General features: G+C 39.5%; 1 protein-coding gene across 8 annotated transcripts in view; it reads right to left on the minus strand.

Annotated features, from left to right (window-relative positions):
* PLEKHA5 (pleckstrin homology domain containing A5) overlaps nt 1-22269 on the minus strand; it is a 167596-nt gene that overhangs the window by 66417 nt on the left and 78910 nt on the right. For all 8 annotated transcript variants that reach the window (XM_017823956.1, XM_017823954.1, XM_017823952.1 and 5 more), the window contains 2 exons: nt 1800-1883; nt 635-755 (listed from right to left, as the gene is read on the minus strand). In XM_017823956.1, the coding sequence (XP_017679445.1) occupies nt 635-755; nt 1800-1883 (205 nt within the window). The remainder of the gene's footprint in view (nt 1-634; nt 756-1799; nt 1884-22269) is intronic.

The raw sequence follows: 22269 nt of genomic DNA on the forward strand, positions 1-22269 counted from the left end.
ACACAATAGGCTCATCAGCTTTATCCAGTAAACTTAAAAGTTGATAAAAACATCTGGGCATTTACCTCAACCCCCTGAGAAGCTGGGCAAATGGAGAAGTAAGACACAAATTCAGGAGACCCTGGGAACCTCCAGAACTTTCCCCAGGAATTTTCCTATGAAAGGAGGACTTCTCGTCCAGTGCCACCAAATCATGTCAGCTGCTGTTTACCACAGGGTCACCTTCCACCTCTCTTATAACTACTTCTTATACACAACTGTAACTGTTTTACTGGAGAAATCCAGTCAATTATTTGTGATTGAGCAATTTTTGTAACAATGGTTGCCCAGATGCCTCATCAGTCACTCAAGATTCTGCTGTTCACAAAGATTAGAAAGGTCAGATTCTGTGAACAATTTAAGTGTGTGCAAGTCATAAGATCAAAGTTAGCTGATAAAAATTACAGTTACAGTGACAATTTGTTTCAGACACTTCAGTTTCCAAATTAAACATGAAAGGGCTGAAGTGCCCTGAAGAAGAGATATATCCTCTGTTTCTCTTTTTCAGTGGGATACTAATATATAGCACTGTCTAGTACCTCGTGGAATAACTGAATAATTTTAATTTTAATTTTATTCAGACATAAAGACTTACTCTGCCCACAGGGCTCATTGGATGAGCAGCATAATCTGATGTCAGATTATAGTTAGTTGCTTCACATATCATGCTTACTGGTCGCTCCTTCTTTTCTTCAGATGTCATTGCTGCAGCAGTCCTGAAAATAGAATATGTAATAGCACTAGAACATGCTGTGTGTGCAGACTGCTAATAAAAAGCACCCCTAGATGTAGCCTAGTACAGCCTGTGTCCTACTTTTCCCATCTGAAAGCAATTCACATGTCATTGTAAAGTTACCTGCACTGTGTTTTAAACTCAAATTTATAACAGATGAATTTTAAGGCGTTGCTCTAAACCAGGATTTCTCTGTTAGTGCAAGGCGTTGGTGGGAGGGAAAAAGACAGGTATGAGCATGAGATGGAAATGGGAAGGAATGCCCTCCGAAGAGCCCTTCTGGCTTTGCCCCACTTGGTGAGAACAGGCAGGTTTTGAAATTGCAGTTCTCATGGTTTTCGCTCTCGCCACCCTACAACGTGTTTCAGCAATGCTGGTGAGCAGGACACCCAAAAACCAACCACACACAAAATCCTGAGGTCAGGTATGAGTTCCATGCGTATCTCCTTGCACTGCTGTGTATTCTACACTGCATTTAAAGCTCATCAACTCTAAAATCACTACACCACAGCTTCAAGAGATTACCCAGCAACAACCAGATTCTACAAAACTAATGCAGACACAGCAAATCCAAGCAGTTATCCAGTGATTCAGAAAGTGTCCCAGCTGGCCAAAAACATAACCAGCTGAGGAGAAACTATCAGGGAAAACATTACAGATTAACAGCATGTGACTGTCCCCAAGTGATCATAAAATTTATTGCTTCTTGGAGGTTTATTTGGTTATGATATAATATACAGGTCGTTTGCTAAACCTACAGAATAAGTAAAGTGACAAGTGGAAACTCACACACTGCATAAACATGGTGCATTTCTATCATACAACTAATTTGGGCTATGGTTTTGATCTTAAAAATTAGCATTAAATATTTAATACTACTTTCAAGTAATTTAATCAAGTAAAACTATACACATGCTGATCTGACTTGGGGAAAATAAATATTGCAATTAGTAATTCACTGAATCTTGCTTCAATATTAACAGGTTTTAAAACATATATTTTATGGAGTGAAACAGATGGCACTTACTGTTCGTTCACAACAAAAATACAGTTGTCCTGCGATGGCTGTCCTGTTACTGGATGTTTGCAGGTTACTTTTCGTTCATTATGACTGTGAAAGAGAGATAAAGAAAAGTATTAGGCAATGATGTTTTGATTTTCCAACTCAAATACGTAAATCCAGTACAATGAATATATCGGTACAATGAAAACAATTATGAATATTTCACTATGGCATATGACAACATCTGTGTGCACACACACAATGCATATAAATATATATTAATAAAAAGGATGAGAACAAGTGTTAAAGAATCTTCATTAATACCTTGGAAAGAGATAGGAAACACTGGCACTGGGTTGGTAATTATTTTGCATTTTAAAAACTAAAGCCAGTAAAAGAGTTACTAGTTCATATATGAACATAGATAATTCACTTCAGCTATATCTTAATGTGTTCATAAACAGGATTTCAGCTAGACAGGGACAAACAAGTTAAACCTGAGACACACATAATTGGTCTGTAAGGATAAAATATCACTACTGTAAAGCAGCTGTCTTCTACCTTAGAACATGAAGATACCAGTTTAAAATTTCTGATACTACAAATATCCAACAATTGGAACAAGACTGATGAATTACAATCATGGTTCTACTTTTGCAGGTGACTTTTAAATTCAGAGTGCTGCTCCCCTGCAGTGATCCCAGGAGTACCTTCAAGTGTCAGGGAGCCTGACAGCCCAGAGCTTCACCCTCAGCAGCACAAAAACACCCACTTTGCAGTACCTCGTTCCCCTGAACTGCAGGTACTGTTAGACCACAGCAGCTCTCACAGTTTGGAAGAAATTGCCAAAATTCAACAACTATCAGCTGCTGCCTGAACTCAAGAAAGAAATATCTGGACCTGAGTCCTCCAGCCCCCAAGGGGAAGGAAGAGAAGGGGAGGAATTCTCTGGTTCTGGGCTCCTCAGTTCAAAAAAGACAAGGAATTACTGCAGAGGGTTCAGCACTGGGCTACAGACATGATGAGGGGACTTATGAGGAAAGGCTGGGAGAGCTGGGCCTGTTCAGCCTGGAGAAGAGACGACTGAGAGGGGATGTTATCAATGCACCCATGTATCTGAAGGGCAGGTGTTAAGAGCATGGGGCCAGACTCTCTTCAGTGGTGCCCAGTGACAGGCACACACTGAAACACAGGGAGTTCCATTTGAATATTAGGAAAAACTTCTTTTACTGTGATGGTGACAAAGCACTGAACAGGCTGCTCAGAGAGGTTGTGGAGTCTCCTCTGGAAAGATTTAAAACCTGCAATCCTGTGCAACCTGCTCTATGTGACCCTGATCTCCAGAGGTCTTTTCCAACCCTAAGCAATCTGTCATTCTGTCATTTACTGCCTACCAGATATGTCAATCAGCTGGCTGTTACAACCTGTGCCTGCTGCAGATGGGGGCTTTTCCACCCCCTCCATGCAAGTGGCAGGATCCCAGCCCAGTGACACCAGGAGCACACCTGAGAGCACGGAGCTGCCAGCTGGCACAGCGACAAGGCTAGGAGAGGCAAGGATGGCTGGATTGCAACAAACCTCTCCCAACTCTCCTGCCCCAAAACATAGGAAAGAGAGCAAGGGAGGTATGCTGACAAAATTTAAACATGGTTCAGTGTTTAAAAATCATATGAGCAGAAATCAGACTAAGAAAAGGCAGTGAGGATATAATCCAGGTGTGCTATGTGGATATCATCCACATGTTTCAAAACTATCTCACCTCTTTTATTTTTAACACTTCAAAAAGTATTTATAAACAAAAAAGTATACAATACAAACCCACCAGTATCTGAAATCAGCACTGTAAATCATGAAAAAAGTAATTCCATTTGACAGCATTTACTTTTGCAAAGAATATGTGGTGATACTGTTTCTCATGTAAGGTACCTCACATAATACTATGCTTTTCTTATAAGAAGTTCAGCTCTTAAAAATATTCTTGGACAGAGAATGAGCCTGGACCAAAAAGAAGTGCTTTAGTTGCAAGATGGCAGAAGGGGTGCAGAATAACAAAACCTCTGAATGGCACTTTACCCCTAATACCTACTTCTTTTATTGTCTATTCATTTAACCATCTTGGCTTTCGAAATCGTGAAGCACAGTCATCTCACAAATGTTATGCTCTCTACCTTTCCTGCTTCTTAAAACAACCTCAACTTAACAAGACTATCTTTACATTCCCCACTTTTAAAAAAAACTCCTTTAAATCATAACATTTTGCAATTATGGAGCATTATTAATTAAAAGTTGCCTCCAAACCAAAGCCTAATAAAAGATTCACGCTACTTTCATGGTGAATGAATGGATAAATCTAGATAAACCTAGAATGCAAGATTAGAAAGATAGCCCAATTCTTTGCACTTTCTCTACTGGGATTTTAAAAACCTACTAATACCTAAACGGACAGAATGTGTTACAGAGCGTAACTAATGAGCCAGCAAATGCTGGTACTTTATCTTTGTACTAAATTCAGCAGAATTCTAAGTTTAGCTTCTAAAAAAGCTGCTGTTGCAGAAATGTATCAATTACAATGAGAGGACAAGAAAGAGTTGATATGAGGACATTCTGTGCCACTCCTAATTGCCATGGTCATACAATGCCTTTCGAGCAAAAATGACCCAGATTGAAGAGAATTCGATTTCAAAACCCTCCTGAGGAAGTACCCGGTCTTGTTTTATTTTGGGGTCATTCCTTTTTTTTTTCACTTCCAAAAAACTTTCTTTTTGTTCCCTCTGACATTTCAGAAACTCTCACATCAGACTGAAAAAAAATAAAAAAAACCCAATGGGGACGAGCTGGTGCTCCGCAAGCTTTGCCAAAATGTTGCTGTCTTGTTCACAATTAAACCTTGGCAGGGGGCTATCAGCTGACATCCAGAAATGTAGAAATAAATGGATCAGGACTTCTGCTCAGGGACCACCGATACTTGGGATTGTTACAGAGGAGACACATCCCAAGTTTTGTGTGAGTGCACCTGGCTCACACTGACACAGGAAGAGCCCACATTCCAAGACTGTACAGGGGAGGCCAAATAAAACCAGGAGTGAAAGCAGGGAGGGGGTGGAAAACAAGAGTGAGAGGAGAGGAAGCATTGACACAAACCTGTTCAAGAATATTTTGTTTCAGGTTTGAGTCACACACCAAGTTGGTATTCCAAAAACATCAGAATGTTCTTGGACAAAATACTGGTTTCCTTACTGCTCACACTGATGTTGAGATGTATAGGGGGGTAGCTGACATTACATAAAAAAAGGTAAAAAAAACGTATCACAGACATGATATGCAGTACCTTCTTTCTAGACTTGCACAGTCAGTTCTCCCTAAAAAGTCAATGCAAAGGAAAAACAACCTGTTCTTTCTCTTCGGCTCAGACGCAAGTGAAATCTCAGGAGTGAACACTGGAAATTCAGCTTGTGCAACTAAGTGTGACGACTGTAAATATGTCTAACTGGCTGAATAGATTTTAAATACTTCCATTTGAAAACTTTTTCATTACTCATCTAATTGGCAGTAATTCAGCTGATATTTTGACAAGACTCCTCAAAATACTTGCGCAAGGTGTAGAGAAGCTTGATAATTATTGTCATAACCCTCCCACATAACAGTAGGTTAAGGCATTTGTTTTAAACTCCATCTTGCAGAGTGCAGAGAGTTTTATCAGAACCGAGCTACAATTTGATATTCACAATCTTCAACATCCAATTTAGACAATTGTTCAGTTATCTATAAATTTCTGGGTCCATACACACACTTAGAATTTCACATTGCACTATAATAATATATATCTCATCGATAAATCTCAGGGGAAATAAAGCAATAAACTGGATTATTTTACTGAGAACTCTAATTTCAATTTTATACAAACTCCAATGTGTAACTCAGAGTTTCAACTCTGCATATTTATGTGTCTGTACTTTTATTATGTGGAAAGAGAGTGATTCACTTTGACACAGGCAGCTAGAAGCCAGCGTGTTCCTTTTTACTTATTCAGAGATACAGCCTCCAACAGGTATATGGAAACAACACTCCTCTTCCTTCTCTCTCCAGTTTTTCCTACCAGCATGTTTTGAGAACACAGGATAACTATACATACACTCTGCTACACTTATACAGAGGGACATAACTGATCCTTACTATTTTAGGATCCACACTAATGGCATGCTAAACACTAGAGACAAAGACAGGAAAAAATTCCCACTGTATTTCATTACTATTCATCAGCATATTCTCCAGACTTGGTATATGGCACAAACTATTCCTCATTAATATCTGCTACCAGGATGTGTCAGGCCTCAAAAATCGACACACACTGAGTAAGATGACATGAGATAAGCACTTCACTGCAAAATAAAGCATGTATCGAGATATGTTCTTGCATGTACCAAGACAATTGATTCCAGTAGTGGCTTGGTACCTACGACAGAAGAATCAAAACCAAACTAAACCAAACCAACAATAAAGAAATAAGAAAACCCACAACACAAAACCCTAACCACGCCAAAATAGCTTCACACAGGGACAGGTTCCATTTTTAGCTGTCTCAGTGCAAGACACCAACTTAACACGCACCTACTTTACTTGACCTCTTTTCTCCAGAAATTTCAAACTTCTCCTTCCCAATCCTTTCCTCTGAAAACCGTAAGCTTTGGCATCAGTTTAGCACATAGCTTAGTTTTGGCATATGGACAAGCCCTCAGAGCAAAAGGATTTATCTTGTTCAGGTTAGAAGCTGACAGTAACCTTGAATTTGACTTATGTTATTTGCCTTCTTATCGACTCTTTCTCCTTTCCATTACTTGAGCCCCTAATCTCTTTAGAAGACAGGATTATTTTACTTATTTTCTCGACATGTTCAGAAAACCCTGTTGTGTAGTTTTAATCTACTCACTACATGTACAGTCAACAGCAATCTTTTTGTTGGCTTTAATATGATCCAAAGGCTACTTAAAAAAAAAAAAAAGCCCTCAAATATATCATTCAGAGATATTATTCTATTTGTAAGTAGCAACTGAGTGCATCATTCCAGGAGCAGCACTTGCCAACAGAAGCCCTACACAAGCAGGTTTCTTTGTTTTCATTCTCTCTTGTGTTTACAGGACTGCTGACCCAAAATACTGCGCACCAGTATTTTGTTCTAAAACACATTACCTCAAAAAGTCAGCAAAATCCAAATTCTGACCAGTGTTGCTGTTTTGAAACACTATCATCTTTATATATTGCATAGGAAGTGAACTCAGATTAACTGCAGTTGGAACTGCAAAAAGAGAGATACATAATCCAGTTGTAACAGGATGGTGTAAGTCAATTAGAAATGAAGGGCTAGACCATCTTTCCTCTGAACAGAGCAGTTCACTCAGAAGGAGCAACAAAGATCAAAGTACCAGGGTGGGGACAGTTGGTTTGGGGTCTCTCCATTGTATGATTTGGTTGAGCTCCCTGTACTCTTAAAAGAAAAACAAAAGAAAAAAAAAAAAAGAGCTGGGCCAGAACTCCCAAAGACACATCTGGTTTTCTCCCACTAGAATTACAACTAGACACCACTTCAAAGCTCCTCTCATGCCCTTTCTTTGTAGCCTTTATTTATGTGTTCCTAAATGCTAAGACCTTCTCATTTGCTCATTCTCAATATGGTCATCAAAGCAAAGGCTGAACACAAACCAAATCATAAACCAGGACACAACTTTTAACAGGCCTCCATACCTTTAATTTGGAAACCCTCTTCCTTTTGACAAATGAACACTGAAGAACACATTTCAGAAGAATGCTACACCAAATATTTGCTTCCTAACATTTATTCTACACCACCTTAGGTAAGATTTACAGGCTGACAATCTAATCTCTATTATGGAAATATATCACAAATGTACTCAGAGATATTTCTTATGAGAAGCAGTTTTATGCATTTTTCGTATTTGCTTCATGACAAAATACTTTAAAAGATTACAGATAAGGCAAACAGACCAAAATTACCTGAGCAATGAAGTCATCCTCTCTGTATTAATGCTAAATTTTTGCACTGATATTTAAAGGTAAGGCTCAACTGGAAATAAACATAAGACAAGTCTAGGCCAGCTTTATTCTGCTTCTGTGAAGCCCTTCATTCCTCAACTGGGCAAGGGGGGTGGAGGGCAAATCAAATCAGCAATTTTTACCACGTCTGCTCGCTTTCTAGCATAAGAAATTGAAATAAATGCAGCCACTTAGAGTTATCTAACAAAGAGGAGAAAAATTTAAGTAAATGCAGTCCCTACACAACTGTTAGCAAGGATGTGGTCTGTGGCTGTACTAACTCTTCTATTTTACTAAATCTGTAATGCCACACTGCACAGTAAACAGCAAATGCAAGCACTTTTTTGCCAGTGCTATCATACCCTAGAATTACGAGCCTTTTTTCAATTAAGCTTTTTAAACAGCAAGTTTGGAAACCAGGCTGCATTGGCTCTACCACAAAACATCTGAGTCTGGTAACTTAACATCAGGGAGCCCGAACGAGAGAGGGTATAAAGAGACAGCCAGTTGCAAAGTGCTGACAGACCTGTAACACTTCACATGTGCTGCTAAAGAACAAAGTGTTTCTAACCCTTTGTGTGTGCACACGCCTGGGAAGGTGCAGACAAAATCCCACCAATTTTCTTGGCAGACAGTGTAACACCTAAACTCTACTTGCTGCTGCCACCGTTCTGGTCTATGAGTTTATTTCTTCTGCAATGTGTCAATTCTGTAGACTTTCCTTTTGAGCCCTCCTTATCGTACCCATGGAAGCCTTTTCAACCTAAGGCGACTGAAGGCCCACACCAAGACCTTAAACCATCGTGTCCAGGAGCTGCTTTACACTGATGATGCCGCCCTTGTCGCCCACAGAGAAGCAGCTCTGCAGCGTTTAACATCCTGCTTTGCAGACGCTGCTGAGCTCTTTGGGCTGGAAGTCAGCTTGAAGAAGACAGAAGTTCTCCATCAAACCTGCACCTCAGGAAGTCTTCCATCATCCCCATATCACCATTGGCCAATCAGAGCTCAAATCAGTCCAGCAGTTTAATTACCTAGACAGCCTCATCTCCTCGGATGGTAAGATTGACGGGGAGATAGACAACAGGTTAGCAAAGGCGTATAGTGCTTTCGGAAAGCTTCATAAAAGAGTTTGGTGAAATAAACACTTGAAGAAAAGTACCAAGATCAGTGTTTACAGAGCCATAGTGTTGTCTACTCTTCTATATGGATCTGAATCACGGGTCTTTTACTGCCACCACCTGCGTCTCCCAGAACGCTTCCATCAACGCTGCCTCCGCACAATCCTAAACATCCACTGGTCAGATTATGTGACCAATACATCTGTTCTAGAACAACCAGCAGTCCCAAGTATTGAGGCCATGTTGCTGAGAACACAGCTGTGATGGGCAGGGCACGTCTCCAGGATGAAGGACCACCCCCGCCCTAAGATCCTGCTCTATGGTGAACTTGCCACCGCCTGCCGCAAGAGAGGAGCCCCAAAGAGGAGATACAAGGACTCCCTGAAACAACATCTCAGCCTTGGCCATACTGATCAACATAACTGGTCTACTCTGGCCTCCAATCAGGAGGTCTGGAGACACACTATCCATAATGCTGCTGCTTCTTTAGAGAACACACGCAGGATCACCCTTGAGGAGAAAGGACAACACAGAAAGAATCGTGTCTTGCAGAATATTCCACCTGAGGAATCTTTCTGCTGTGCCTTTTGCAACTGGACTTGTCTACCTTGTATTGGCCTTTTTAGCCACCAGCGTGCCTGTAACAAATGTGGGTAGAGCCCTTCCCAAATCTCCGTTCGCGAAGCCCAGCCATGGTGATGACAGTTACAGTTATAGTCGTTTTGGTATCCTTGCTGCTGCTGCAATGAGAAAGCACCTGAACATTTCTATACAACTCACTGTACACCAGCTTTTCATTTATTATTGATTTTTATTTTCCAGAAGAATAAGCAGTACTGCCCCAAAACTATAAACCTTCCTTTCAACGGGACCATCGTAAACCCACAGTTATATACCAAGCGAAATATTCATGCAAAAAACAAAGCTTTTTCTCGCTTGAGCAGATATGATTAATATGCTCTCATGCCATATTTCCAATGTAAAACTAAGTTTATGTAAGCAAGGGCAAATATTTAAAAACTCTTTCAAAATGCTAGGATGAAATACTTGCTAAAATAGCATGTTCTGTATTACAGATTGAGAAGCTTTTAATAAGAGACTGGTTTTTTCTAATCAAACACTCTATTGTCAGAAAAAGTTACTGTTTTCAGGCTTCCCAAAACTTTGTGGGAGGTGTCCTTCACTCTGCAGGTAATATATTTGGGAATTTATAAAATACTGGGAATAAAATATTTGGGAATTTATAAAGTACTCGGTAAAGGCCCCAAAAGCCAAACACCTTTAACTAGAAGCGTGGTAATTTGTGAAATGCACCTGTCATGTGTCATCAATTTATGTAACACTTCATTACACACATTTTAAGCCCCGGGCACAGAATCTAATATAGTACCTTGATAATAGCACTGCAGATGAAGAAAATTTTCAATTCTCTAAGTATTACTCTGCAGTAAAAATGACTAACTGGAAAGCTTCCAACGACTACAGTAACATAACAGCTCTGAAGTGAAAACCCACAGTATTTTTCTAAGGAGGAAGGGGATCTGGAGTAGCATGGCTCAGCAGGTGGCTTGTGGACCAGAAGCACCACTGGGTTTTTCCAGTCTGACTGCTACTGCCTCTTCCTGCTTGATCAGGGAGGTTGTACCAGACAACCCACTCTAGTCCCTTCCAACCTGACCCACTCTGTGATTCCAGGGAGACTGACAGCAGGTGTCTGATCAGCTGATGCTGCACGGAATGTCACTTCACTGATGCAGGAGGGACCCTGCAGCCTCCCCTGAAGAGGTAGAGAGGGCAGAAGTAGTAAAAGCTAACTTGTAGAGAGGGCAAAAAGCCACGCTCAATACAAAAAAATAAAGCTGTTCCAATATAAAGAGAAAGTTCTTTCTGCTGGTGGAGTTAGACCACTCAGATTATCACACTAATAAACTGGTACGTTTCACTAAGAGGAGTTAATTAAAAACTACTAATTCACATTTTCTTACACATACTATATTACAGGTTTTCAGAATGAGAAATACACTTGGTTTGAATTGACAAGGGCCAAACAAACTTTGGCTGCATGATCACAGCTGTACCACACTATGAGGAGCAATTCATCACACCAAGTAAATTAGAGAGAATTCAGTTGTCTTAGTCACCCTCCACAACTATAAGCATCAAATTCAATAAAAACTTTCAGCAAACGCTTTTATAGCTACATACCAACTTTTTAATGTTTTCAAAGCTCACTAGACAGAAAATTATCTCAACCACATATCCCTAAGCTCAGTTATGCAAGCCTTGGCCTTCATGATTTATTAGGAGCGTAAGTGAAACGTACAGCTAGTTGAGCAAGTGTTAGACAACACAAGTAGGAACTCAAAAAGCAATTTTGACTTATGGTTCCATTTCACTGCATGAAATTTAGAGACATTTTACACGAGAAAGCTGCTTTAATAACAGTTGCTCTTCCCAATTTTAACATGCTTTTCAAGAATTCTGTTTTGAAACAAAAGTGCTAAAGATACCTACAACAAAAGTGAATGCGGACAATTTAAGCAGTTTAATACCCATATATGTGTATTTATATTTTAAAATACATTAATATAAGGCCAATGCAAAAAGCAAATCTTTCTGTCGAAAAGTATTCCCAGACGAAGTCTGATTTGGGTCAGGCTTCTCTGCAAGCTCCGTGGCTTAAAGAACTCAAGATGTCTCCATTTAGTACACCCTGAGAAAAGCTGCTCTGCCATGTCTAAACTTCCACTTGGCTTGGACAACCTGCATCCCTGTCACTTCTCTACACCTCTCAAGCACTGACAACTTTGACTGTCCTGTCACTCGGCCCAGGCCCTTCTCCACTTAAAGTTCAAAAGGGATCTCAATGGATCTGGTAATCAGAGGACACAGAAAAACAAGAAAACTTTGGGTTTCATTTGGAAACAGTTGTGCATTCGATAACAAGAACAATAAATCCTACAAGCACTTGCTCACTTCAGTTCTTTCAACCAGTTTGAAGCACTGTCTGATACAGAGGGTTTCAGAAGAGCCAGCAATTCCCCTTTATAAAATCTAGTATTTAGTAAATTGTTATAACTGTTCCATATTTATACCTCTCTTATTAATGATCTGTCCCCTACACATTATGTATCAATTTTTTTTAATCCCAGTTTTTACCATATCGTGTGGGGTTTGGGTGTTGGGCTTGGGTTTTTTGCTTAAGGAGTAGACAAAAGAATGTATGTCCATCATCTACTGCATGACTCTTCCATTTTCAGTATTTAAGCACTCTAAAGCCTTGTCTCTGCCTTTCCCTTTTTCCCAGTTAACAAACCAGAGGACCACAAAATGATTAGCTGTGCATGTAGTTCCTTCCTCAACTTCACTCCTTCTGTGTAACGACTTCAGTTCTTTCACCATCATGCCTTCTCCCTCTCCCTACTTTCCACTCTTCTGTAACAGTATACAATTACCTGCTAGTCAAAAAACCCCTATTTTGTGCATTCTAACAAAACTCAGATTCCACCTTGCTTCCATTGTTGGTCTCCTTCGATCTCAGCTGCCAATCACCTCCACTCAAGACTGCCTGTTTATTTGTTAAAAGGTATGAGATGTCTAGTAGTTTTTTTACTCTTGTATAATATAACTCAGAACCTTGTTTAGTTTAGTCTCAAAATACTTGCAGCAGTGACAGCCTTTAAAGAATGACTGCAGAAGTTACAGCACAGTTGTTCAATAAACTCCTGCTACAGAACTGCAAAAAAGTAAAGCTCCTTAATTTATTGAATTACAGATTATATATATATATACATATATATATATATATAAATAGTAAACCCCCATAATTTCAGTCAATTACTACCTCAAATTCAACAGCGGAATTTCAAGAGGCATTTGGTAAAACCACACTGTGTTGCTTTGCAAATCCAGATAAGCAAATCAGGATCAAAATCTGATATTCATTAACTGAAGTAGTTATATACCTTATTTATCTTAAAAGTTTTCTACCTTTGGGGAGATTTCTACAGATATCTTTCCCTTAGCATTACTCTGGTTTGTTTGTTTTGTGTATGTTGAGGTTGTTTTGGGTTTGTTTGTTTGTTTGTTTAAGATTATGTGAATCACATCATTATCTGTCTATGCAGCAAAACCCTTATTCATCTTAGCCAAGGTTACACCGAAGTGTAACATTACACTGTCTCCAGATAGCTTCATGACTTCCATGATTTCTTGATCACTTATCCAATACTTGGGAGTTGCCATAGTTACACAATTACATCTCTAGTAAACAGCCATTTTTATTAAATAAAACCACATTTCTATTAATAACCCAGTAAAACTTTTAAAAGAAAGCCATGCTTATCAAGCACTTATATAAAAAAATACTAGGTCATAACTAGACATCTCCTGAGATAAGAAAACTGTCAGGCAAACTTCTGCAAAGTAAATACATCCATCTGAGAAACGATTAGAAATCTTCCTTTTAAAAATTTGACAGAAGGAAGCAGCTCAAATGTTGGAGCATCCCCTTGTATATCAGTTTTAATTGTGGTACTGATTCAGGCACGTCCTATATTTCGAGCTGTCTCTCACGATGGATCCTATTTTGGAAGAAATAAGGGTAGCGATTGAAATTTATAAAAATAATTATTTTATAAATGAACAGACATCACTAAGGCTTTAATCACTGGCCTTTTTAAAGCCATTGTGAGGATTTAATTGAATAATCTTGGTGGTCCACTGATAGAGCATATGCAAATATGTGCACCAGACCCCAGAGGATAATTAATTGAAGCTTACACCATGTGTGGGCCTGCATTCATCTCAGACAAAAGAGTACAAACTCTATTAAAAATATTCATTGCTTGTGACGTAAAGTTCAAGTGCAGAGACACATGGGGTATAAAGTGTGGCACTGAACTGGAACACTGAACGTGTCAGCTGTCATCTCCCAGGTCCGAGGGCACAGCTGAGCCTTGCTCAGCTTTCTCCTTTCCCTCAGCCCATTTGGGTACAGCTTCAGGAGCTGATCACTTCAGAAAAATAATAATATTACTGCCTTAGAAGAATAGCAGCAAGTTGTTTTAGAAGGCTCCAAAAGACTGAAATAAATAAAGGAACAAATAAAATTTGTTTGGGATTTGTCTGACATCACAAGTAGATGAGAAATTATCTCAGGATTTTCTCTGCATACTCACAACCTTTAAAAAAGCACCTACATTGTTTTCTTCAAACATTCACACCTAATGTTCGTTTTGCTTATATTTCAGACTTCAGATCCTGGTGGAGATATATTTTAATCTAGGGGTGTGGAAGCCAATCAGGCTTGTGGGGAAACCTTGAGAACTGATCTGACTGCCAAGAGGCCACATTTCCCCTCTTTTATTTGGTTTTAAATTAATTGTTCCCTACTATTCATGTTATTAGCTTCAAGTATTTCTAAAAATTAGGCAGGCCTCAGCAAACACTGCTTTTCAGAAAAAAACAACTGTATTAGCCACAAAAAACCACTGAAGAGTATCACACTTTGACGTGGTGCTAATTCCTCTCACAACTTCATCTTAAACATCGACACAAGTCCCTCTCAAGGAGGGAATGCCAGGCCAGATGGACCCACCGTCTGATCCATCTCTGCCTCGTTGCTGCTGTACTGAGTTTAACTCTCATTGTCAGAGATAAGTGGCTGTCTACACCTAATTGTTGGTGCTAAGAATACCTGCCAGTAATTAGCAAAACCAGCCCTTTGCAGCACTGAATCCATCCTTCCGTGCTGTTTATTAAACTGTGGCATTAATTCCTTGGTTTGATACGTACGATCAAAAAGCAATGGAAACTCGCAGTTTTATGCAACAAGAAAAGGGCTGAGAAATCTGCCATGGAAACAGGCAGAGCCAAATTACCGCTGGGAACTGGAGACTGGTGCCCTCCCTCTATTACCAGGCACAAAATGGAGCAGTGGGAGCATCTATCCAGTTACATCCTGGGCTGCATCCAAAGCAGTGTGGGCAGCAGGGTGAGAGAGGGGATTCTGCTCCTCTGCTCCTCTGGTGAGACCCCACCTGCAGTGCTGCCTCCAGCCCTGGGGTCCCCAGCACAGGAAGGACATGGACTTGTTGAAGCAAGTCCAAAGGAGGCCACCAAGTTGATTAGAGGAGTGGAGCACCTCCCCTATTGAGGAAAGGCTGAGAGAATTGGGATTGTTCAGCCTTGAAAAGAGAAGGCCCCAGGGTGACCAAATTGCAGCCTTTCAGTACCCGAAGGGAGCCTAAAAAACATGGAGAGAGACTATTTACGAGGACATGCAGTGACAGGACAAAGGGGAATGGCTTCAAGCTGAAAGAGAGCACATTTAGATCAGATATCTGGAAGAAATTCTTTACTGTGAGGGTGGTGAGGCACTGGAACAGGTTGCCCAGAGAAGTTGTGGATGCCCCAATCCTGGAAATGCTCTAGGCCACGTTGGATGGGGCTTTGAGCAACCTGATCTAGTGAAAGGTGTCCCTGTCCATGACAGGGGGGAACTGGATGACCCTTGAGGTCTCTTCCAACCACTCTGTGATTCTGTAGTTCTACAATTTAGATGACTGGTCTAAAAAGAAAATGTCCAAGGTTAGGTAACAGGCGATTAGTCAGATTCATGTAACACACCCCCCAACCTGAAACCCCAAATAACAAACGCTCTTCCAAACACAGTTTTAATTTGCTTTCTCTCATCTCTTATTATACACATCATCACAACTGGCAGGACCCCAGATACTGGAATATCTTTCTGTTAGTTCAAAATACACAGAGAAAAAGCTAGTACCATTATGGTAATGTTAATCAAATGATGTTGTCTAATACTTAAGAAGATTCCTAAATGTGTAGAGTTTTTTTACATCATTCAAACATCTTCCCCAAAATTATCTCAAAAAAGCCAGCTTAGTTTAAAAAAAGAAAATTAAAAATGAAAGGCAGTTAAAAGGATACTTCCATATAAAGAAGTATGGGATGCTTCTGATCCACTGATTTCTAGAAGCAGCCTACCTAAGAAATAGCAAAAAAAGCAAGTCAACTTGAATACAAGACTAAATATTATTTCATTTACGTAATGTTTTTGCTACTTTTTCCCATCTCAATGCCAAGTTTCTTATAAAATAGACAAAAACCACAATTTAGACAGGCTGCTGAAGAGGCAGCGACAATTCACGACAACTTCAGCAACACCATGTTTATTAGGGAAGTGGAACAGATGAAGAGTAACACTTTCTCTCTAATTAAAGCAATTTGGCCTTTTTAAATAAATAAAAAAAATTTCGTAATTGGTAAACACAAATGAATTATTTCAAGTGTTATCTTTTAGGAAATGACTGCACTACACTGAAAAAGACTTGCTTTTTAGAATGTGCTTCATGCACACAGTTAGGTATTTTAAAAGGTGAATTGGCCAAAATAAGTACCACAAGAACAAGGACATTTAGGGAGCTGGATAAATTATTATTTAATTTACTTGTTGAAATTTTAGTACCCCATCTCATCATGAGTTTACATCTACCACCCACTGCTTCTATGCAGACTGTCAATCACTTTGATGTCTGTTGGTCTCATCTAATCAAACCATTGGCTCTAGACAGTTTAGAGATTTTCGTTTGACAAAAGTATTTCTTGGCTGCCTCCCCTTGTATTTTCACATCTTCGGTTTCAACACCTACACAGATTGTTCTGCATTATCCTTTTACCTCATAAATGCAAAGGAACAACTGCAGTTTATTTACAAAATGAACTGTCAGCACATTTGACAGCTATGCAGGAAACATATCCAGCAAAAAGAATTATAATTCAGTAGTCCCTTAGTTTTACATCCTGACTCTCACAACTGTATCCTTATCCCACGATCCAATGGAAATAACACTTAATTTTTATTAAAGGCTATTGCTGACCCGGCAACACATTCCACTCCAGAAAATGGCACACCAGGTTGTCTTTTCCAAGGTTAAACCACAGGTTAACTGCAGCAGAAAAAGCTACAGGACAACACCTCCTGCTGAACAGACATGATGCCTTCATGACCTTGCCAGCATTTCCTTGCATTAAATTCATACCTCAGTGAGAGCCAGAATCTGGGAGCTGTTTTTTTTCACAGGTGGCTTTTTCAAGCTGTTGGGAGGCTCCAAGCTGCTGGAATTGTGGCATGCCATTCAAAGCCTCCATGCAAGCCATCTTTGGCCAGCTCTGGGAGGCTGCTCTCTCACATACTGAGAGAAACACAATCTTAACAGCATCAGCGACGACTTCTCGAGCTTTAACGCCAACAGCTGAATTTTCTGATGGGAAGGACACACACTCACACACCTCCCAGAGACCATTGAAACAAAGATAATGCAGGGACAGCTGTGATACGAAGTATTTTGATGCTATATACAAAATATAGCCCACAAACGTGCAGCTGGGATAGAGGCAGCCCAGGCTTCAGGTTCAGTGCCACATACTCCTTGCACTGGAATTCCATATGCCTGGCCCCTCCAAAGCAACTGAGACTGCTGTCACCACCTGAGCAGGCTGGACCTGTTTGCAGGTCCACCTCTTCTGCTCAAAGCCAGGACTTGGAGCTCCACTCTCACAACTGCTTTGAGAAAATGGCCAGCTCCACCAGAACCACCAGCCCACTCCACCCTTTGCTCCTGTGCTGGCACCAGGGCTCAGGCAGCCACAGGGTGATCCAGTTCACACAACTTCAAAATGAACTGTTTTCCATGGCACTGACCTTCCTTGCAGGACCACAGGAGAGGGTGCAGCCAGGGGAGAGAAAACCAGCTTTTTTGACAACAGCTGACTATTATTTGGTGTAACTACATCTTCAGCCTCAAGCTGGCAAAGTGCAAAAGTGACATTTTCAGTATCAGAGCAGTTCATCTGTACTAGACATTTCTAAGGGTAATGAAAAAACATCCTGATCAAGAGTAATTTCATTAAGAAACACTTTATGTAAAAGTGCCAAATCAGTTTGTTTCATTTGTGTCAGAGCAAGAGGCCAGGGACAGAGGGACACTTGGATGGCAGACATCACACTCAATGTCAGTCACTTCACATAATTTTTAAAGGGCAAAGAAAATCCAATACCATCATCTGTGTTGGGTGGAAACACCATCTTTTATCAACTTCTTTAGAAACTTAGATGCCTAAGTTTTTCTTCTGTTGAATCTGGCTTTGGAAACAATTCTAAAGGACTAGTAAAATCATATCCAAACAAGTGAAATTAACTGCAGTTTACCATATGGAGTATTACTCATTTCTCCTCTTACCAGCAGAAAACATGAACATAAGGAAGAGATTTGCAAGGCAGGGAATATTCATCTGAAACCCAGAAGTGAAAACTCCTTCCCTCATTTTTTTTTTTCCTTTCTGGATTACACGTTGTATCAAAAAAATCAGATTTTAGGCTACATTTCAAGAGTATAAAACAGAGGATTTGTAAAGAAATATATTTTTACAGTATCTGTTAGTTCATAGACTGTTTGCAGAATCAGCAATTCCAGGGGTATTCCAGATCTATAAACTAACAATGCGATGCAAAACTTTTACAGCTCTGCAGCTACTCAATACAGTTCCACATGTTATGTACCTTCTGACACTAAATTGTTTCAGAACGGTTTCCTCCTGGTAACCCCAATTTTCTAGCACTTTCTATGGGCATCCAACCTCTACATGGGTTTATTCCCTTTCCTAGCTATGAAGTGTGGCAAGTTCTGAAACGTGTTTCTGGCCAGCAGGTTTATAGTAGCACAATTCTTTATCACCGGTACTATAAAAGAGGAAAAAAACCAACACCCTGGACGTGGCACTGGTTGTTCCTGGTTGAAAATACCAATATTTATTTGTTTGTTTGCTTTAGGCCCAGATTCCTGGTGCCCACTAAAGCTCCAGGCACTGTGTAGCTCACAGAACAGGTATCACAGACCAGCTCTAACCCCTTATCAGCCTTTTGTTGTGCATGCCTGCTCTGATCAGTGTGGCAAATGAAATCTCTAGCACAGGCTACTGGCTAGAGGTGTATTTACAACTCTTTAATGGCAGACATTACAATAAAAAAGCCACCTGAAGACAGAGCCTTTGAAGCTGTTAATGAATATTAATTCTCCTCCTATCCCTTTTGAATCTCATAAAGCGAAGAATTTTAACAGTGGAAGGCTGGGTTTAAAAAAGGAAGACAACAACTCACCAGTTACATTCTACATGAAAAATGGGGACTAAGGTCAGTTTTGAAAGTTGAAAACAAAAGTGTCACTTGAATAACTCTTCCATGGAGTATGAATGTAGGGAGTTTGACTGTATTCTTGCCTTGGGCTGGGAAGTTTCCCAATGACTGCTGACTATACGATGTGCTAACACAACGTGCTCCTGATCCCTGGCTGCCTCAGGCAGGGAGAATGGGGATGCTCTGCCAATGACAAGTCAGCAAAACAAGCCTGCCATGGTTTCCTCCCTCCCCAAGCCCTTTTCCTGGTGATAATTAAGCCCAAACCATCCAAACCAAACAATTCAGCCTACTTTATGCATTTTAAAGGAACAGTAAATGCACCAGCCAAAATATATATTGGTAGAACAACTTCAGATAAAATGTATTTTCTTCTTTACTTGGCGAGTTTTGACCCTGAAAATGACTGGCATTGCTGCATAACTAAGTTTTTAATGATTTAATGCCAAGCTAGAAGCTTGATCCCACAGTATGTATTTTATAGAAGTAAACATGGTCTTCACAAAATACGTGTTTTCAGTGTTTTGCAAAAAAGAACGTTCTAAATGATGAAAACAGATCAATGTATGAGGCAAATAAAAATGTTAAGGACAAGCAGTAAATTCATCAGCTTCCCCAAAAGCAAGTGTGAACAAGCTTTAATGCCTCACCATGAATGTTGTTCATAGTTCTCCTCATTAGGCAGAAGGTATTTTGAGGTGAAGAATTTGTTGAATGATCATTGCTCCAAACTATTTCAATGCTCAAATGAAATCAGAAATTTGCCCCTTCTTCTTTCCACCTCTCAAAGAAAACACCGTACTTTAAGCTTTAGAAAATTTCTGGCAGAGTGGTGGATTTCACTCTTTTAATTAAGAAAATTTATTTCTAAAGCTGGATAAGGGAAAATACAGATCACACTGAATGTTCACAGTCTGTGTTCCTTTGGGGATTGTATTATTCAGATAAAATAAGAGTTCCAATACCAGAAGGAACACGTAACCCCCTTCCCCCAGTAAAACAGGCAGGCTAATATAAGTGGCTCAGTTTAGAAACAAAGCCAGGAGTTTCTTTCAATCACCTGGCTTGGTGACAAAAAGCTTTAAATACATCAATATACTCCTCCTTCAGATTGTATTAGGTACCCACACATTTAAATCAAGAAATACTTTAAGGTTTAAACTGTGTCCTTTTCTCCTCTAAAAAACCCCCCAACCTAATCCTGCAAGAGAACAGGAAACTTAAGAGCAAGAATGTTCCTCCTATACTTGGAAAAAGTAACTGGAAAAGTCCAGCCATCACCACACTAAACCCATGGTTCTATTCACTTAACCAATGAAACCAGAAAGCTTCAAAGCAGCAATCATGATAAAGCTAACACATGCAATAAGCATCCTCAGACCCATATTTAAGAAAGGCCTCTCATTCCACTCCCTGTTCGGGGTTTTTTCTGGAAAGGATTTAAGCACTTCATCCTGATTAACTTATAAGTATAGCTGGATGGGTTCTTTTGCTGAAGAAAAGCAGCAAATTAGAAGTTTATGCACAATTCTAAACTTCAGTCAACAGAACAGCAAAATGATTCCAAACCTAAAATGCTACCAGCACCTCATTTTTATGCATAGTTCCTCCATTTTTTCCCATTTACTAGCACATTCAATAGGGTTTATGATGATGATGATATATATCAAAAAAGCACAATGCACTTTAAACATCTTTGAAGACAGTCTGATGTAACTGCCCCATTTTGGCCAAGCCCAAATTACATTTAAAACAAACAAACAAACACACACACACAAAACCAAACAAAAAACCACCCAAACGAAAAGAAAACCAACAAAAAACATCTCTGTGATAAAACTGGTAATAAAATTTAACTTACCAAGCTTTAAGGAAAAAAAAGTCAAGCAGGTACAATAAACGTCTCAGTAAAATGAAACATTAAAATTTATCTAACTTCAACATTAGAATTTATTTGCAAACTGTAATGACACAGAAAATAGTTCTTCTATTCATGACAAGCGAATTTAAAGAGCATTTCCCACAGCTCATTGCTTTTAGTTCTGGGTTGGGAGCCAAACCACCTACATGAAGAGTCAGAGCTACAAAGGAACTTCTATGCTAATAGTCATCTTCCAAATCACGTAAATCATAAATATTATATCAATTCTGCATCTGCACTATATCACCACCACACTACTGTATCACAGAAATTGCCAGTTGATGCATTAATGAAATTATCCTAAGCACAGGTTTCTGCAAGCTAATGTATTACATCCACGTAGCCACCTACAGCTCTGATTCAGACCATCTAAATTCAGTCTGGGAATTATTTCCTGATGAAAATCAATATCTAACTTTTACTGAGATGAGTTGCACTATTCCCCAGAATCGTCAAACAGATGAATAAGATATTTTTGCATGTATTCATCCATCAAGACTTGACATCCTTAAAAGAAAAACACCAAGAGAAACAAAACCCAAAGTGACACAGCAAAACCCTGGGCTTCCCCTGCTAAATAACTCTGTGTAGGTAAGTGTGCTGTAATTTTCTAACTTTAATATGGAAGATTATCAGCATATTAAAAACCTTTTCAAAGCTGGAATCTGCCAAGATTTCCAAATGTCACCGTGCTGCAGCACTTTTACAATTTAGACCTTCAAGTGCAAGCAAGGAGAAAAAAAAGACTTGTATTTTATACTTTTTTTCTGTGATGAGAAAACAGTTACCATGAAGTGGAAACTGAAGTGTTTTTCAGTTATTTAAAACCTAATACACAACCAGATACAGTTTTGTGGGTTGGTTGGTGGTTTTTTCCCTAAATAATTTTTATGATGACAGATTTTGCAGCTCGAGATATGACATTCATACAGAAATAACCATCCAGTTTGGCAGATGATATACATACAGATACATATAACTGACTGGAAATGCACCTGGTTTTCCATTTGGTGTCCTCCACAAGCATATACAACCCCCAAAATAACATCTGAAACGTGGTCATCTACTACCATTGCTGTGTGAGCTGTATGTTAAACTCAGGTAACTCACACGTGTCTATTTGGAAAGTACTTCCCATTCAGCACTGCAAGCTAATTAAAAAAGCTCAAATTCTTGCTACATTCAGTCTCT

The sequence above is a fragment of the Lepidothrix coronata genome, unplaced genomic scaffold, assembly GCF_001604755.1.
Source record: "Lepidothrix coronata isolate B3197 unplaced genomic scaffold, Lepidothrix_coronata-1.0 Scaffold107, whole genome shotgun sequence".
Lineage (NCBI taxonomy): Eukaryota > Metazoa > Chordata > Aves > Passeriformes > Pipridae > Lepidothrix > Lepidothrix coronata.